At 39.1% G+C, this 19,737-nt stretch overlaps 1 protein-coding gene across 2 annotated transcripts; it reads right to left on the bottom strand.

Annotated features, from left to right (window-relative positions):
- Window positions 1-757: 757 nt before the first annotated feature.
- Window positions 758-19,499, bottom strand: HEATR3 (HEAT repeat containing 3). Of its 2 annotated transcripts, none has more exons than XM_061469076.1 (15): window positions 19,322-19,499; window positions 17,716-17,888; window positions 16,794-16,881; window positions 15,730-15,842; window positions 13,810-13,919; window positions 12,956-13,096; window positions 11,943-12,229; window positions 11,154-11,244; window positions 7,932-8,086; window positions 6,884-6,966; window positions 6,491-6,624; window positions 3,990-4,078; window positions 3,045-3,188; window positions 2,766-2,942; window positions 758-1,850 (listed from the first exon to the last, which is right to left on the bottom strand). In XM_061469076.1, exons 1-15 carry the CDS (start codon window positions 19,439-19,441, stop codon window positions 1,713-1,715), a joined length of 2,043 nt encoding a protein of 680 aa, XP_061325060.1. In that variant the 5' UTR covers window positions 19,442-19,499; the 3' UTR covers window positions 758-1,712. The 2 variants fall into 2 exon arrangements, with proteins under 2 accessions (XP_061325060.1, XP_061325059.1); XM_061469075.1 differs by having other exon boundaries at window positions 3,045-3,191.
- Between the last annotated feature and the right edge of the window lie 238 nt (window positions 19,500-19,737).

The following is a 19,737-nucleotide window of genomic DNA, read 5'->3' on the forward strand; positions in this document are numbered from 1 at the left end:
ATTTAGATTCTCCTGCAATTCAGTGCAGCACCCAGAAAATGAAATTTTCTGCATGGAAATCCTTTAAAGAGCTCCAAACAAATATTAATACCTTGTATCAGGCTAATAGTATATCTTCAGTGTACAGCAAGTATAACTAACACTAGGATTAAAATCCACACACTGTGCAGTCTTATACTATAACCCACTTAGCTACTTCTTCCTCAGCTGTTACGCTCCAGCCCTTTTCACTGCGGCCCCTGTCAAATCCCAGGATAACCTTTCAACTGCTCCATGCTCCACACTTCTCCTGGACTTCTCCAGGCCAGGCTCAATGGTCCTTGAGCCCTCCCAGTCCCACTCTCACTCATTCATTTGATTAGCAGGCATCGCATCACATCACGCATTTCATGCAACTCTTGTGAAGTACTAGCTGTAATGGGACTTCCAGGCAGCACAGCTGCTTAAACTTATTTTGCACTCTCCCTTGCATTTGATAAAATATCATATAGTCAAGATTTCATAAAGTCAGTCATTTGCAAGTTATCCAGTCAGTTCCTAAGCCTGCTTTCTAATCTAAGAGACTGAAATCTAACAAACCAGGCAAATTTGGTCTTTGGTGTTCAATGCTTAACATCATGGGCAAAATTTTCCAAAAACTAGATGCCTGTGCTAACACAGCCTGTTAAGAGAAGAGGGGTGGGGAAAGTCTCACATTTCAAAAATCAGCATAATAAAAAGTGTTCGTTTTGGTGTGGGTTTTTTCCCCATTAAAAAATGTGTATGAGAGGATCTCATTCACAGAAACAACATCAAAGCTCTTATATATGGCAGTACACATACAAACTTCATGAATCAGTGACACTTTTTTAAAATAGTTTCTGTATTTTACAGCTTAAAAATCTCTATTACAAATATTTCAAGGATATTTCAAGCAATTATAAAGTTATGTTAGATAATACCTCAGTATAAAAATAAAGAAAAAATGCAAACCAACACCTTTTTATTAGGTTTACTACTTCCCTGAATTCAAATTCATCCTGATGCAGAATTACAAGGAAGGAAGGAAGTCAGGAGACTTGATTTCCAGAACTACCAATCAATATAAAAGTAAAACCAGCGAGCTCTGCATAAATGTAGGATTCTCTTACACTGATTTCCACAGCAGAAAGGTATCCTACTGAATTCATCATAAATGAACCTGAAACAGTTTTTGATAAACCTCATGTAGTAACAGATCCAAGTGCCGGCAGTAACCTACACACTTATCTTGGGAAGTTTGCTGCAACTGCCTGTGCAATTCTAGAAACAGGTGAGAGCAAATAGCAAATAAGAACATACTGCCATTGCTCGATTCCCTGAAAAGTATCTTTTGAGCTTTTAATTTTTCTCCTGATCTGCCACATAATTGAGAATATTTCTCTAAATTACTTTTTCATAGACTCACAGAATTATAGTTTTCCACCAGGACACGCAAGGATTTGTAAACAAGGACAGTGGTGTTATGCACACACCTCAGGACTGCAAGAGCGCATTCTCATCACTGCCAACACTTAAATCTCAAAGTACGCCGTTTTTTACACTGATGTGACTTTCATGTTGTACCAAGCCAGAAGCATAAAAACATTAAATATAAAAAATTGCACTGTTAACATGAAAACTTCTCTGCTTGATAAATTTTAGAAGTTCAAAACAGATTTATTTTTGGAAAATGTTATTCAATGAGGGAAACCTTAAAGTTCCTCATTGTTGCAAGTTGGACTTTTCTGTAGTGTCTCCTGATATGCAATGAATCTTCTCAAGTTCATCTTCACATTGTCAAGAACACACAGCTGATCTGTACTGTATTTTCCCTTGCCTTCTTTTCGCATCTGCAAAACCAAGAAATACACACTTTGTTAATGAAGAAGTTTCTCCTACTATATCACCTAAAGTTTACAGTAATTCTGTATGGTTCTTCTACAGACATGCTACAGATGCCTCTTGAGAACTTCAGTATGTTCACGTGTGCAAATGCATAGGTAACACTTCTTTCTGCAGGTCAATTGACATTATACATCTCTGCTTAAAACTACACCATTGTTGGCATGCTATTTCATAATCTGAAACATACACTTAGTTTCTGTAGCTTTTTATATGAAAGACCTTGCACGTAACTAAAAAAACAACTGTAGCACTGTCAGTTATGTATTTTGTGTGTACAGTGCTTAGCTTTAAGATTACTAAAGTAATTCCTTAGGCTTCATCTGACTAAAGAAACAACATATCAAAGGTCAATGTCTAGTTAAGACAAGGATGTACTTACAATTATAGTTTAGAATTTTGGCCTTGTGATTCATGGAAACACAGAATACTTTATCTATTTTAATTAACCACCATCAGAACAAAAATGCCCACCGGCAGCTACAGCAAGTTATAACCAAAACATGTAACCTCAGAAGAGACTTCTCTCCCACCAATTTAGCTGTACTACTCCAGAGGCATCAGCAGGATTTTTTTTTTTACAAGGGTTTCAGAACAATACAGTGATTTGGACATCAGTAATGCTGATGGTGTAATGCAGATGTTGCAATGCAGATGTTGTGCTGTTACCTTGATGGTTCCACGAACTTCAAGATAAGTGTATTTGCTTTCTTCTAAAGAGGAATATCAGGAATTCAATTACGTGGGGTTGTTGTTTGGGGTTGTTTTTTTTTTAATATTCATCTTGTAAAGCCATACCTTCCTGCTTAAAGCTTCAACCAACACTGTGTTGAGACCCTGAGCTGGCTGCATTTGATGCTTACCCTCATTTTGAACACTGGCTGAAATTCTTTCAGTGCTGGAAGCAACCTGATCTCTACCGCTGCTTTTTCTGCTTGTTTACCATCTGCAAATACATCAAAAAGTGCATCCAAGGCTTCCCCTGCTACCACAAGAGAAGATTCCTTCATAGCAACCTCAAGAAGAAATTTTCCAATCACCTGAAATAAGAAAAAAAAATTTGTTTTTCCAGCAGTGTTAAAAAAAATTGAAAGAAGTATCAGAACTGGTTTAGGCTTGCAATGCCAATTTTGCTTTTTTACCTTTAGCGTTTCAGCTGTATCTTGTCCTTTCGCCAGGATGCTGCCAGAAATTCCAAGGATGCTCACTATATTCACTTTAACACTGGCATTGCTGCTGTCCATACCAGCTTCACATAAAGACAGTAGCTGCTCAGGAGTCATACACTGCTTAGCAAGGGAAGCATGGGGGGGGGGAGAAAAAAAAAAAAAAAAAAGTCAAAAACCAGACACATTTACATTTCCATGGAAATTTTCAAATATGACATTTAGATCATTTGCAGAGTCCTGTATTATCAAAACGTGAATTCTGAAAATGTAATTAGCAAGAACACAGTTACACTCTCCCTTTCAAATTCTTAAGGTGTTTCTTCCAGAACATAACCAAGGCTGTCATGAATCTGAAGGAAAAAGTTCTGAGCCTAAAGGGATTTTCACAGATTTACCTAGCTCAATACCTATTTCTCCAACTCATTACAACATACAGAAACTCATTTTTCAGTTTACAGCCAGTAAAGGACCCACAGAACATCTAGTATTACATCCTGTATAATAAACTATTATGCTTCATTCCTATATTTAGTTCATTAATTCATGTCCAACCAAGATTTTAGAAAGACAACCAAATTCAACCGGATGACTCAGGAAATAAAGAATCCACTTTTCTAGGTGCTAATTTACAAAATGCTTGTCATTATGTCCATCTTCTAAAGACAGCACCTGTGTCTCATTCCTATTTTGGTTTTGAAATACCTTTCATCTGTTTACATGTTAAGGAAGAGATACATAAAAAAATATATTCCTGTAAGGTCTATAAAAAAGTATGAGAGTGAATGCTATTAAATCTGTTCTTTCAGTGTTCACAGTTGCTGAAATTTAGAATTTCAAATGGTCTTGTTTCAAAAACTTTCCAGCACAGTCTCACATGATTTTGTGCCTACCAGAGCATTTGAGTTTGAAAGCCTTTACCTGGGAGATGTTCTTTGATGCCATTGTTTGTAAGAGAGCCCTCAAAGCGCTAGTTATGGCTTCTAGGAATTCTGTGTCTGTAGGGAGTTCTGTCAAAGAATTGAACCCAGAGCCAAAAGTTAAACAGTAAGATGGAGGACATGAGAAGCAAAGAAATACAAATTTCTTAATTGTCCCTGCAGGGGACAAACAGGAAGAGCTAGATTTTCAGAGACTCGTCTTTGTAGGTTGTAACCACTGTGATTTGTTTGAATTCAGTATTAATTGCATCTGAAGGTTAGATCACAGATGGTCCTCATTTTCAGGTATATCCTTGGTTAAGACACTTGTGTGACACACATATGGCACAAACCACTGCCAGCAGAACAGAGGTTTGTAAACTGGTTATCACATGTAAGCCATCATACCAGAACTAAGAAAGCTACAGAAACTCTGTATTTTAATGCCTTTCTTCTGTTTCCTAAGCAGGCTTTTTAGGCACCCAGAATGCTGGACTCCTGCCAGTTAATATAAAGGGCATGTTTTCCAGTGGTTTAATAACCTTTCAGAAATGTATGACTCATACACTGCATATTTCTTTTTTAACTACAAATTCATCAATACGAGCCATCATCTTCAATACATGTTCTGCATTTCCTGAAGCTTTTTCTTTCCCCCCAGTGTGTCCTTATTTTCTGGACCACTCCAGATGCAGAATCTCTTGATGATTTCACACATATCTTCTCCCTTCCCATATATGCAACTAGATATTTATGCCTCTTTTTCACTCTGTAAACCACAGCATTTCTTCCAACCACATGTTGGTATGTTATCAACTCTATCTGGCAGTTTCCATTACACAGCATTTAACTATAAAAAAAAATATTATGCTAACAAAAAGGCACCTGGGCCATTAAACTAATTTATTGGCAGCCTCTGTCTTAAGGTAGCCACTTCTCCAGTTTCACCTAAGAATTGACTATTGCGAAGCATAACAGACCCTGAAATCTTGGAATTTCCCCTCTTTTAGCATGAGACAAATATTTCAGGTGAACTTCTTTGCATGTGTCTTCATATTTATTTTCATTTTCTGTATTTTAGTTTTTCAAGCACTATTCACTCAGTAATAATGTTCTCATAGACTGGTCACATGCTTTTAATGGCATTGAAAAAAAAAAGAAAGCATGTTTTGCAGGCAGATGGATTTTCATGCATTAATGCAGTATCATAGTATATGCTACAACAAAACAGAACTATATACACCTCATTTGTGGCTACAAATGAAGATACCTGAAGGAAGGAGAGAAAACTGAGCTTCTCAAGCTTGTAAGACCTGTGCCTATGCTAGACTACAAAAGAACTGTTTCCTAAATGTTTTCTGACAATTTTTAGAATTGAGCCGTCATCACTGACCTTAGAACAAAAACAGAGTATCAGAGCAGCCTGCATGGAGCAGCCTGCCAGGGAACTGGATCATCAGATTTAAACCAGGGTTTGGGTTTTTTTTGCCAGTTTTTGAATCTCAGTTCAACTTCTCTAGTGCCAGTAACAAGGATCATAGCATAAATGGTCCAACAGTATTATTGGAATGATGCTGATCTCATGTAGATTACAGGAGGCAGCAGGAAATGCCAACTATCTACACTATCTTGATAGTGGACTATATACACTAAACTATCCAATAATACAAATACCAGAGGATGTACGGGGAAACCACCACAAGTGTCCCTGTGAAATAATATGCCTTGGAAGAACTACAGTGGATGTATTCCAGTATTTACCAGGATGTATCTGATGTTCAAAAATAGTATTTTTAGGGAAACAAAATTTATTGCCTTCTCCATTGAACTCAAGCCACCACTGAACAGGAAGCTGAGCACCTTCAGTATTTAGTCATAAAAACTTTGCACATTTTCTTATTACAAATAAATTTTCAGTAAAGCTTTGCTATCATATGCATAAAGCACACCCTGGAGACAAAGCAGCTGCTCTATTTCCTACTGTCATAAGCATGTACGTTCTAGAGATTTTTGCAACAACCTCCATTGCCATAACTTCTTAAGATTAAAAAAAAAAAAGTGAAAGACTGCTAGTTTCCCTCCCCCCCCCCCCCCCATGCCTATTTAGGCTAGTTAGCACACTTAAGAAGAAAACATCCCATCTTCTTCATGGCTTGTCTGATTGAGGAAAACCTGCTATTACCACAAATATGAGCAAGCAAACAGTTCAGGTCTCACAAGAAGGCAGAATTCATCCACTAACAGCAACTTACTGCATGCAAACAGATGTAGAGCAAATTCTTGCATTCAAAGCCTACTTGCCCAGGATGCAATTTGGATAAACACATCTTATCAGGATACACTGTTTTGTCAGCAGTCTTCTGACATTCAGTATGCTTACTTTGAAATGCTGAAGGGATAAACTTACTAATAAAATGGCATTAAAACAGCACAATGTACACATCTGCCTTATATCTGTAAGTTTAAAGGGGGTCAGCAAGCCCCCTTTACTGAACATCTTACCCATTTTAGCAAAGACTAGCTGCACGAGATGCTGTGCAATGGACTGAAGTGAAGCTCCTCCAAGACAATCCATGTCTGACACTAACAAAATGTTCTGAAGACATGTTAAAGCTCTACACTGCACTGCATTGAGTCTGAAACAAACAAACAAAATATGCACTTAGGAGATCCCTTTGAACAGATGTTGAAATACAAGGAAACATCCTCAATTAAATAAGCCTGTGATATGGTATGCAGTTTACAGAAAGATTTGTATCTCTTCATGCAAAATCATGCATCAGATCTGCCATTGTTTACACCTTACAAGTAACTCAAAGATAGACAATCCTTCTGGGAGTACTAAAACAACTGAATATACATGAAAAATAGTAAGAGAAACAATAAAATTCCTACTTTTTAATTAATGGTTTCCAGGATGGATTGTGCATACAGATATCTAGAGCAACACTGTTTGGAAATGCAGTTTTTTCAAGAATCTGGGAAGGGAAAAAAAGAAAGGCTTAGCAATAGGGCTTTAGCTTAATGTAAAACAGATACTTCAAACTACATACTCCAAAGCTCCCCAGCTAGCAAGTGTCTCACCTTGCCAGAATCTTTCTTAGTCACTCAAATGGTACAATTATACACTGGGTTTGGCACAGATTGTTTTAAGTATCCAACTGTAAAAGGTGATTTTCTAGGTCTGTGCTAATCTTTTTTATTTCAATCTTTCTTTGTACAGATTCCACTACAGAATTTTCAGATAACCACAAGTCTAAAACACCAGCTATGAAACTTGGACTGCTTGCAAAAAGCCGTGAATGTTTTTATCTCACACCCTGATGACAAAGTAGAATTCTAGCATAACTGATGCAACTGATGATCTTCATCTTTACAACTCCAAAGCTTGAGCAAAACTCTGAAACAAGAACATTTGAATTCCTGTCAGTGTCAAAAATTGTATTTCAGACACTATGTATGAAACAGGGGGAAGAACTTGCACTTATTCGGTGCTGACTGTTGCCACTCATGTAACACCAACCTCTTTAAGTTAACATGGAAATCTGGCAGTCATGCTTCTGCTGAAAGTTTCCTTTCTTTTAGCAAGTAATCTTTTTGATGCTCAAATCAATTTTATATTCTAGAAAAGCCAAACTGAAAACACCACTCCCACCCTCAAAAAAAAAAAGAACCTCAAACAATCAAAAATACTCTCAAACACAAACCACTAGATTTCTGAAACACACGAACCCTCTATTCCCATTTACATGAAGAAATTATTTATGTCAAGACAGCTCATCTATTGATGCTCCACCTCTAGGCCAAAAAAAAGTGAAGCTAAACTGATTTTTTAAAATACTCCTTTTCTACAGATGGATTTTGATCATTTGTTTGCCTAGCCTGGGACACAAATCAGACAGAAGAAAAGGCTGTACCATGTGCTGGAAACAAAAACCAATACCTTCTTTGGAATGAGATTGTTCATAAATGCTGAGTTAACCTCATCAGAGAGGCACAGTGGTGACATTAGCAGCCCACTCCCATCATTGTACAAGTTTTCCATAAAGTCACTTTCATCACTGCTGGAGAGTTCTTCCCATTCATCATCAGAGTGATCTGAGAAAAGATGACAGATTTGTAATAGCATTCCCACAGTAGGTATCCTACTTCTCACTTACATCTCCTGGTTGAGTTCTTCACCTGTTGGTCAGGAGTCTTTAAGCTCTTGGGCTTTTCTGAGATTCATGCAAACCATCTGCCATTAATCCACAGTTCTAAATATTATACTACTTTCATTAAAATTTTTACTTTTTAAAAATATTCATTTTATATTCACTCAGGCAGCAAGCATGCTTACATGAGCGATTCTTCATACAGAGGTACTTCATTCTCTTGTATTAATTATGCTGTACTTAAAGAAAGGTATAGAAGAAACATTCCATAAAACATTTACTAAGACTTTAATGCTACCATTTAACTTTTTGAGGTAGATTCAAGCATGCAAATACACAAGTTTAGCTTAACTTGTTTACTAACTGAAATAAGTTTTAGGCAACTGTTTTCTCTGGCAATAACTGAAGCCACAGAGAGATGTCCTTTGACTGAGCTGTAACTGAGTGGGATGAAGATGTTACTTTCTCCACAGCAAGGCCAGTTGAAAAAGGAAATGATGACAGCAAAACAAGCCAAAGCAAGCCAGATCATCACTGTTACCCCTTTCAGACAACCTATTTTAAGTAAAATAAACCTGAGCTAGGCTTATACTTACGTAATTTATTCTACTAACAGATCTGCAAGGGCAGACATGGTGAGAGAAGTTAAGGTCAATCACCAATGGGCACAGCTGCTGTAAAAGTGAGTAATCTGTCCATGGCTAAAAGCAGACCTGGCTTGGCAAGCACAAGCTAAGTCCACCATTTATATTTAAATTGATAAATCTACACACATAGGGTTTATACTGATGTATCTAAAGTTGTTTTAAACCTGGTTACATTTTAACTGGTGTGACACTGGTGTTTACACAAGTCACAGGTCTACAGGTCAGACAGATCGTCCTCCTTGACAGGTGAAAGCTCTGCCTGTGTACACAGGTCAGCACATTTAACTATGGAAAAAAACATCGTCTTCACCCCAAAGTGACTCTTTCTGGCAACACAGATGCACATGAGATCTAGGTCCTGCACTAATTGCAGTAACAGCCACATACGTTCTCGGTGGTAAAAGGTAAATTCATTCACTTAAAGCAAGAAAGGTCTAACTAAAGGCATTTCACCTGCACCACGCAGCAGCTTCAAAGTATTTAAAGACGATGACTGTTGTTTATCCAACACAAAGTAACTCATCAGGCTGTAACAACCTGATCACACAGACACCTTCTTTTGCTTCTGGAAATAACCAATTAATTCTAGTTATAATATGCTGTAAAAGAGCCAATAGCTTTTGCATGTGAAAACATTTGTCTTTTATGCTTTACCAACACACAGCAGCAACAAGCATGAAAGCAAAGTGGACATCCCTCTTTCAGTTAGTCTTTTGCCTCCTACAAAAAAAAAAAAAAATCCATCTCCATCTTTTCAAAACAAAACCTTTTCTTTGAAAACTAAATGAGAACTATATGAACTGACCACGGAATTCAGCAACAACAAAGACAACAGTCATCGTATGTTCACAGTGGGTGACCAGGGCAGAGCAGAAACTGGGCTCCAGAACATTAGCCCACAGCCAAGATCAGATTTTTTGTAACTTTCTTGGAAATACAGAAGCATTTCCAATGACAATCCCACCTTAACTACTGCGGGTAGGGTAACCTACAACTACAGACTGGAGAGCAACACTGGAGTCTCCTGGCTTCCCCCTCTTGTCACTGTTCAGGGATGAGCACTCCGCTTCTTCCAAATGCTGGCCAGCGTTCAGTAGAACACATCTCCTGCCAGCCTGGTTATTCCCCTCAATTCTGTGGCAAGTTGAGTGTTTCTATAAACTCAGCATAATGGCTACAGCTATTTTAGTCCTCAAATAACTCAACAATTAAATGAGCAGCTGCCTCTGGATTCCTCTTAATTTCTACAGACTATGTTTCTGTCTGCCTATGAATGGGTAAAGCACTGTGTTGAAATACAGCACAATCAACCTTACATTACACTGAGTGAATGGCAGAATATGCAGTTTACCCACAAGAGATTTTCCAATTAAAGGGGAGAGCTTATGAATTACAGCTCATTAGATGAGAAATGCAGTTACAAAAGAAGTTTCATATACTAGGTGCAGAAATTCCTTATGCTGTAAGAGGAGAAAAAAAATAAATAAAAAATCTCACCATTGGGAATATCTGCGCATTGCTGTGGATTTTATTAGAACCTCAATGATTTACTCAGAAAATTCTCTCCTATGCAATTACTTTTGCATCAGACTTACAAACTGTAGCAGCAATTAATGTTTTCAGATTTTAGAGGGGGTTTTGAGGTGTTAGTTCTGTTTGGTGGTTCTTTTATTATTTTTTTTTACAAAATTTGGAAATCACTCATTTGTTTTCAGGAGAAAAGCTATAAAAGAGAGTATCAGAGTTCATAGAAGATACAGAGTATCTAATTGTTGCTCCCCCAAGAATGACAGCTTGCCTTTCTCCTTCGAAAAAAGCTCTTAAAGGTGGTACTCTGAACAGTCTAAATCTGCATTGCTGCCAGAGCTGCATGCAATGTCTCTCTTCCTTAAAAATATACTTATAGTATCCTTTTGATACTACAAGAAGTTTGATACTTATAATATCAAAACGACAAGACTGATCTGCTTAAAAAAGTATCAATGCCCTCATCTTGCAATAACATTCACACCCATATTGTATCAGATGAACTCTCAGGCCACACTTTAAATGAACAAATATGCTGTAATACTTTTCTGGAAATACTTCTTCATCACAAGTTCTTTCTTGTTTGTTTTTAAATGATGGCACATGTAGTTTTATTTTACATGCAGCTTTCATCTTAAAGAAATAGGTAAGCAACAGAAAATACTTACATGAGAAAAACCCATACAATCTGATCTGCCCCCAGTGAGGGTGTCAGGGACAGCAAGTCTGTGTGCATTTGCCCTTAAAAGCTAAGACCATCAAACAGCAAACTAAACACAACCTATTCCAGAAACAAAAGGAACTACAACACTTGCAATGAAAGAGATTCCTACAAACCTTCACTGCAGCACATATTAACAATGATTTCCAGAGCAGTCTGCTGAGCCATCAGTAAAGCTGTCGCTTCTTTCAGTTCCCGTTGATCAGGCTAAAAGGTAAAAACATGAACCGAATTTAATTTTGTAAAACAACACTTCAGTGCAATTTAAAGCACCCAAACTGACAGCTAAAAATTCAATCCTGCTGTTTCCTCTTCTCATTCTACATGAAAATGTGAAAAAACAAAACCACCAGCAAAACCAAGAGGCATTATCTATTAACTTTCTGTTGAACGCTTCAGAACAAATTTTGTTGTCAAGAAATGCCACCTGCACTAAAGCTGTAACAGAAAAGATTATCTAATATTAGCTAAATCCTGACCAGAAACATGTAATTCTGTTATTCTTTTCAGGTACATCATAGTGAATGCATTTGTTAACCTCCAGGCCATCTCCACTCATGACTGAATGGTTACAACCAATAAACATCTCACGCCACATGCAGAAATCAGGACTCCCTGCAGTGGCTAGAGGTAAAAGCCTCAGATAAATATATACCTTCCACTACAGGAAACAAATGGAAACATGCTTTCCTCGTGTACTGTGCAACTTGATCACACTGGAACAAGTTGTGCTGGAATTCTCCACGCTTGCCTTTGAAGTTTTAGCTACATTAGGCAAGCTGTTTGGGAGCTAGGATTAGTTACACTCTCTATGACAGTTTACTCTAGCTAAGACTGCCTCAAGACGAGTCAGATGGCCAGCCAAACACTCTTAAGCTATCCAAGAGCCAGGCAGACACACTTACTGGAAGGAAATCAGAAATGTCATTTTCTCCCTTTTTGACTTTTCCTTTTGGTATTTCTTCCAAGTCATAATCTTCACTCAAAACACAGTTTTCTGTAACATCACTCATGTTTTCCTCTGTTTCTCTCTCCACAGCAAGTTTTAACCTGTTTTTTTCAGCTTCTTTCATACGAATAATTGTTTCACCAGCATCTATTGCTAATGATTCTGAAAAAATCTTCAGGATTGCATTAATTATGCTTCCCAGGCTGCCTGGTGGAATTGTACCCTTGATATTCCAGACAATGCCTAAACATGAGATAGTTGAAATATAAAAATTAGTAAAATACTCAATTCCCAGCTCTGCAATATCCATGTATTTTCTAAGGACACAGCCTCCACTACTCAATAATACCCAGTGCTTATACTTCAGTAGGAATTTTCAAGTCCTTTCTTTAAAGACTTGTATTTTTTTCTGTTTAACATTTCACATACTTACCTTTAAAAACAATGTTAGGCCCAAACCTTAAGTAGATTTCAGCATGTAAGTATACACAGAGTATTTATGGGGAGCCACCCTGGTGCCACATTTTAGATATGATAATAAATCCACATGAAATAACCATTTTCTAAGGATTCTCAGAATTAATTTATTACACTCCGGTATCAAAAATCACCATGGTTGAGCATTTGAGGTAGAAAGAAGAATGAAAGGTAGAGAGCTTTAGGTAAAAATCCACAGCTATTAAGATCAAAACAAGTCCTATTCTACTTGACTCTAACTTGAAAAACAAAGGAACAGTTAAAATGCATTATCATGCTGAATTCAGAATCTAGCATTTAAGACCATTTTAAAAACAGTTGTAAATACCTGGTCACTACAAAACACAAGCCCAAAAGGCAGAAATAACCTCATGAACCATCTATACAGGCTTTGACCAACAACGGACTATAGCTTAGAATACTAAGCCTTTTGTCCTTCCCACCCTCCTTTAGCTGCCATCACAAAGCAGTGAATGCCCTCCAGCATCGTACCTGCTGTGAGTGTTCTCAGAAGGATGTGCTTCATTGTGCTCTCCGGACACAACATCACTGCTTCCAACACTTGTTGTGAAGAAGCATTAAACGAAGAAAGAAGATCTGGATTATCTTCTGTCACTGCCTGTAAGCAGTTTGCTGCAGCAAACAAGAAAGATAATTAACAAACCCAACAGTAGCTTTCACTCTCTTAATGAGAAAGCATTATTTTCTGGCAAGTTGGAGTAATGAAACACAGAGACAGGAAAAAACACTTCAGACAGCATCATGTTGTAATGGTATGACACTGTCTTCCACAAACTGTGTTTTAGATTAAAGACATTCTATGGCAAACCTGTACATAAAACAGATGAGGGCAGTACCACATTAGACATGGAACTAGCTGTGCAACCACATACAGGTTTAAGACCCCTGTGAGACTATATATATATAAGACTATAATAGCAATAATAATAATAAAACCACATTGAAAGTGATAGAAGTTGTTTAGATATTTTTAGATGGACTATGTCCTTTGCTCTACAAAAAACTATTAAACCATTCGCTACCAAACCCAGAAAACAAATTTAAAAACACATCTTCTATCTAGAGCTTTCTTTCCACAATTTTTTTCAGTCCCATGTAACCACCAATAAGCCATTCTTCTCTGGACTGAAAAAAAGCACAACAGTTGTCTAATGCTGGCTGATGTGCTGTTCAGAAAGTTTTATATTCAGTGTAAATTTATGTAACTACAGTTCAAGTAACACTAAGGCAGGTACATTATAAAATGGATGTGACATCAGTGCTACATTTATATAGTAGAAAGAAAAAAAAAAGTATCTTTAAATCTTTATTTTTTTACCACTTACCTGCTGAAACAGCCAGATCCACATTTGTAGAAAATTTTTTCATGTAACATAACATAGCCTCCAGACATCCTTCCTTGTTGAATATGTGTACTGCGGTACTGCTGCATTCACTAATGCATAAGAAAGATTAATAAAACACTTTTCCCATGAAAAAAAATCCTGTAACAATGTTTTAAGTAACATGTACTCGTTATTCTCACATTCTAAAAACCCACCTAAGAATTATGCATGACTCCAAAAGCTACTCTTCATTACTGCGGTTATGATCAACTCCATAGAAAATGGAGAAAGCAAAGCAGCAATAACCTGGGCACCTTTGAGGAAAGTTGGCTCTGCCATCTGCTTCCTCACACACAGTATTCTGGAGTTCATTTGGCAGCTCAAGTACAGTCTCCTGCAGACAGAGCCAGCCAGAGGGTGAAAGGCAGCTTATAGCTGCGGGCTACAGGCCAGCCCAGGGCTTTCTGCATCCACGGAAGGCTTCACCCACAGAAGCACTGACAACAGAGCAGGCTGTTGCCTCCAATATCAATATTCACTTACTCCAGGAAATGACTGCTCTTAACATTTCAAAATGGATGTTAAATCAATGCTAAATGTGGCATTTACTTTAATTATCTAACACTGGGATTTGTGCTGCTTCAAGTTCTCACAGCTATTCCCATTTTTAAACTAATTATCAATAAAAGACAAATTCAAACTAAAAAACACATGGGACCTAACTAGCTACAAGGGTCTTTAAAAATTTACTTTTGAATACATTGTCTCTGCATCAATGCCAGCCCAAATTTGATCAGTACCAAACTCAGCAATGAAGTCAGCAGTTCATGGTCATTGCAAAAAAAGTTCAAAATACAGAAGTGATTTATAGCACACTTAATGATTATAGTTCCTGTTCCAAAGCACTTATGTCTGCAAAAGCAATTAAAAAAAAAACACAAAACATTGTTGAGTCAGTTACAAAGGGTCATGTATTCTGTGCAAGGTGCTGAGCAAGCAGTTTCTATACTGTTCTAGATTCCAATCCCCCCCCTCCAAAAAAAAAAACCAATGTACAAATAAGACCTCAAGCCAGCAGCCATGCCATAAACACAGACGCAGCAGCAGCTGCATTGCAACGCTGTACAGTAAAATTCTGTACAGACCAAAGAGTATAATGACATGAAGCTGTTACAAAACAAGGAGAAACAATACAAATTCCAAGAACTTTCAGAACTGGTATGTAGCACTTCAACGCTTATAGCCATTTCTGTATTGACAGTATTGCCATTTCTCTTCCTTCACTTGGTGTTTTCAATGTAAACTACTAAGTGAACTATTCACATTCTTTCTCACTTAATTATATAGATTTGTAGCAGTGTCTCAGGCACTAAGGGATAGTTTGTCCAAACATTTAATATTAACTTTAGGGATGACCTGCAGAGGGAGGAAGTAGTACAAACCCTCCTCATATTCCCAGAGCACTAGAGCCCAATAATCAGAATTTAATTTCCTCTGTCTCCCATATCATAATAAGGATCTACAGTAACTGCATGGAAGACCCCACAACCCAAAAACTGTACAGTAGATTTACAGAACACAATCAGAAGACAGTGTCAGAACTTCGTACAAAAAAACGATGGGAAAGGGAAATAATGTCACTCCTACAACTAATGACCAACTTTGTGCATTTTCAGAATCCTTCACCTACAAAAGTAACTTACAGTAGAAGATAAAGCTGTATTTCAGATCAGATGAGCGTTTGCCATTTATTAAGGAGGAAAAGCGTAGGAGCAACACAGTCAAAAACCAGAATCAGCAACTGAATACTTCTTCACATGCAAGGACAGTCATTTAATTTCTGCCTCCCTTACCATGCTCTTTTTTTAGGAACAATTTAATTTAGCTCTTTCAAAAGGCCAGCGTTTACCTAGTACTTACCATATATTCCACAGCAAATTAATAGCCTCGTTGGCTATGTCTTCAATATAATTTTTGTCCATCTCTATGCGCTTCTCTAGAGACAGCTGGTTAGCATCCAGTCCAGTGCTGCACTACAGCCAAACAAGAGAACTAAGGTTGGGCAACAAACAAACCAAGAAGCAAAACCTTGAAATATTAGCAGCAGAGTGAATGGAGAGATCTCTCGACTGTTTATTGCCAGAAAACCAGACCAGTTTCCCATTCTCTATGAAAACTGAGCCACAATGGAACTGAATCATTTGTAAATTTTCTTACGTTGTAGACAGACTCTGTCAGTACTTGCTTTGCATTCAATAATCTTCAGAATGTTTTTTTTTATAAAGACTTAGTAATATTAGAATATGAAGTGCTGTTTCTTGCTAATACAGACTGTAAGCAACTTTCACCAGTTCTTTCTAATCACAAAAGTTAATTCAGCTAACAGCTTGCTGTGCTTTACAATAATGCTATTACTCAAAATTTAAAATGGGGAAGAAACATACAGAAAATAATGATACTGCTCACGGCTGCCCATACACAGGCAGCAGGTGACAGAACTCAATGCAACTGCCAACCTGCACTGCAACACCTCGATAAAACAAAGAATACGTATTCAGTACAGATTATTCTACAACAGCAGTAACTACCCAACTGTAAATCCAAGATGTCAGTAGACAAAAGTGCTTGCAAAAATACCCTCACTAGAATAATGTTGCAATATAAATGTTGGATCTGGATCTTCACTGACAAAAAAAGATTTGTCTTCACTGACGTTCCAGACCCAAAATCACTCCACCACTCACGCAAAAATCATCCTGGAGAGCAAACCTTAGTGCAGATCCAAGACAGCAGGTCAAGAGGCAAAATCAAGTGGTTTGAAATCTCTGGAATACTTTTTGTCCTATTAAACCTACTGAAACATTCTTTTAAAAGATCTCTCAAATATCCTATTGTGGGAATAGCTATAAAAATTCAATTATTTTTGAAAATGGGATAACTTAATGACTAAATCAGTTTTAAAGTTGGAATAAAACAAAACACACCTCTTTCAGAAGCGCAACAAGGGGTGTCATGATGTCTTTTGACACCATGTCATCACAGACTTCAAATCCCCCACAAGCACTCAGATTTCTGGAAAAAAAAAAAAAACACACACAAAAAAAAAAACAACCCAAAAATGCTTTGATAAGGTACAATACTTTGCACGAATATTAAAAAAAGAAAAAACAAAACACCACGCATTCAATATTCTTCTCTAAAGGTTATGGTACTTTTCATTTTAATGTCAATCTGCTTAATCAGTAACTTTAATTTTCTACCCTCTTAGCATAAAAGAATTAAAAGAATAACTTTGGTGTTAGGGAAAAAAATTACTTTCACTTACTTGTTTAGCATAACCAGAAAAATTAGCTGCACTAACACATGACTTCTGTCAGATACTACTCAAGTGTAAGATATAACATGAATGTTAACAGGTATTAGCATTAAAATTTTGTATAAATAAAGCACGCTGCAGGTTTGACTGCAGAATAGCAGCTCAAAATTATACTGTTCAATATTTACAGGTTTCTCTAAAACACAGCTCTGTGCATTTCCTAACTAATTCATACAGGGTTACCAAGACACAAAATGCCATACTAACAGCATTTAAGTTCTCTGTATTTCTTCATACCACTAGTGATTTTTTTTCTTAACATAAGGATGAAAAGCAAAACATTCGACTAGGAGTAGATAAAATTGTAATAACTAATCCAAACTCTGCTCCTGCTATTAAAATTTCATGACAGCCTATTGGAGCAAGAAAAGCTGCTCCCTCAGGGATTTCAACTGACATGGGTATATTTACTCAAAATGGAGTTAAAGCAAGAGAGGCTGGCATTCAAATTCACAGCTTTTAACAAGAAAACCCCTCTCTTTTCCATGCCAGGAGTACCTCATTCTAACCAAATACTAGCAACTGCATACCGGAGGGCACCTGCAGCTGTCTCGCGAACAGCTAAACTGTAATCCATCAACAAGGGTCCTAAACAACGGACCACATCTCTCTGCAGGAAGGCTGGGATTGCCTGCTGTTCCTGCAACAGCTTGGAAATACTGGCACAGGCATACTCTCTCACTTCAGCACTTGGATGCTGCACCTGGGGAGACACAAACAGGGCAGATTAGTGGCAAGGGAAAAGGTAGCTGGAAGTTTTTATTGAGTGAAAAGACAGATCTGCCTTTTGATTTGCATGCCCAGGACTGCAGCTCCTCTTTTACTGCTCTGGAATGGAATTAAGAGCTTTTAACTTCCATGGAAGTTTATGTATCTTTCCCTGGGTTATCTGTGTAGGACCAGACAAATACTGTTCTGGGTGTCTAACAAGAGAGCTGCAGTTCAGACACAGATTTGATACTAGCTGTCCCTGGTGAGACCTCATAGCTACTTCTAATTACAATGTTTAAAAAATTTTGAAAAGGACAGAAGTGGAGACAAAAATACCATCGAGGAAATATAACAGACAAAATATACCACCTTACACGAAAACTGAAGAATCAAAAAATACAAACAAAGCATGACAGCCTTTAGACTAAAAACACCTGCCCCAAGTCAAGGAGCAAGAATTCCCTACATTCTCACAACACTGCCTTGTGCTGTAAGAGGTTTAGGTACATGCAAGAATCACAAACCATAAAAATAAAAGGATGTCAGAAGTGCCTGTCCTGGGAGGACATGGAGCTTGTCAAAAACCCAACAGACAAGACAAATGCTGCTGAAGAGCAGACTGGCAAAGAGTGGTACCTCACAACCTGCCTCACTGAAACTCAGGTCTCTGCACTCATCCTCACCTGTGCATTTGTGTAATTGTTTTACTCTCCCTCTTTCTTCTTTTCTTTATAAGATTAAATAGGCTAGTCCAGAGGAATAATTAAGCAGTGATTTGTTCAATGAGTTCATTTAGGCGAAGTGAACACAGGGTATTTAGTTCCTTAAAGGAAAATAGATTTTTACTGTAGATTCTAATGTCACATGTGCAGAAGGAGGTTTACACTAGCTTTTATCTGTAGCACTCTCCAGTCGGGCAGACTGAACCCAACACTGCAAGAACTCCTTCAAAGCCTCTCCTGGGAGGAGGAGCTCGGAGTAGCCTCCCTAGACCAGTCAGGAAAGCCAGAATGAGAGCCCGGTCGGAGTGCCGAGCCCGGAGGCGGCAGCTGCCGGCCAGCCGGGGACAGGGCCGCCGCCGCCGCCGCCGCCACCGCCCCTCCACTCGAGCCGCTGCGGGCGCAGCGGTAACACCGGGGAAGCGACGCAGCAGCGGGGGAACGAGCCGCACAGCTCCCTCCCGCGCCCGACAGCAGAAAGGCCGCACCGCATCCAAGAGCGGACAGGCCGCACCGCATCCAGGTCCTCGACACCGCCAGGAAAGCCTGAGACCAGTCCCCACCCCCCACCGGCGGCGGAGGAGCACAACCCTCGCCGCCCACGCAGCCTCATCGGGTCGGGCCGCGGCTGACTGGCGCCCCGGTCCCAAGCTGGGGTCGCGCCGAACTCGCCCTGCCGGCGGCCGGCCCCGATTTTCGCCCGCACCTTCTCCAGCAGCTCCGCGGCCGGCTCCTCGTCCGGGTCGTCCTCCTCGTCGCAGCGCTGCTCCAGGCCGGTAGGAGAGAAGGAGATCTGCCGGAACCGCCTCCCCCGGCTCTTCCCCATGGCTCTCCGCTCCCCACGCGCCTCAGCGCCGGCGCACCCACGTGCCGGCCCTGCGCAGGCGGAGCCCCGCCCGCGCAGGCGCAACCCGGCTGCCCGCCCACAGCCGGGAGGTGCCCGGCTATAGATAGGGCCACGAGGCGACGATACCCCTGGCACAGGGCTCGGCCAGAAGATGGGGCAGCGCCGCTGCCAGAGCAGCACTACGGCAGCCCCATAACCCTGGCACTAAGAGCATGCTTCTGGCTTCTTGGGTTTTAAGCAGGAGGTGTCAGAAAAGTTACCACAGGGATAACTGG

The sequence above is a fragment of the Pezoporus flaviventris genome, unplaced genomic scaffold, assembly GCF_033815535.1.
Source record: "Pezoporus flaviventris isolate CSIRO_AGI_PZ_B2104156 unplaced genomic scaffold, CSIRO_AGI_Pfla_v1 ptg000054l, whole genome shotgun sequence".
Classification (NCBI taxonomy): Eukaryota; Metazoa; Chordata; class Aves; order Psittaciformes; family Psittacidae; genus Pezoporus; species Pezoporus flaviventris.

What these genes read in the sequence shown, in the direction of transcription:
- HEATR3 (XM_061469075.1), bottom strand. Translation starts at nt 19,441, where the DNA reads ATGGGGAAGAGCCGGGGGAGGCGGTTCCGGCAGATCTCCTTCTCTCCT. An exon ending in CATCAAAGAACATCTCCCAG is followed by an intron (nt 3,192 to 3,989) that starts GTAAAGGCTTTC and finishes TCCCTTGCTAAG; the next exon opens with CAGTGTATGACTCCTGAGCA. An exon ending in AGCCAGTGTTCAAAATGAGG is followed by an intron (nt 1,851 to 2,765) that starts GTAAGCATCAAA and finishes TTGGTTTTGCAG; the next exon opens with ATGCGAAAAGAAGGCAAGGG.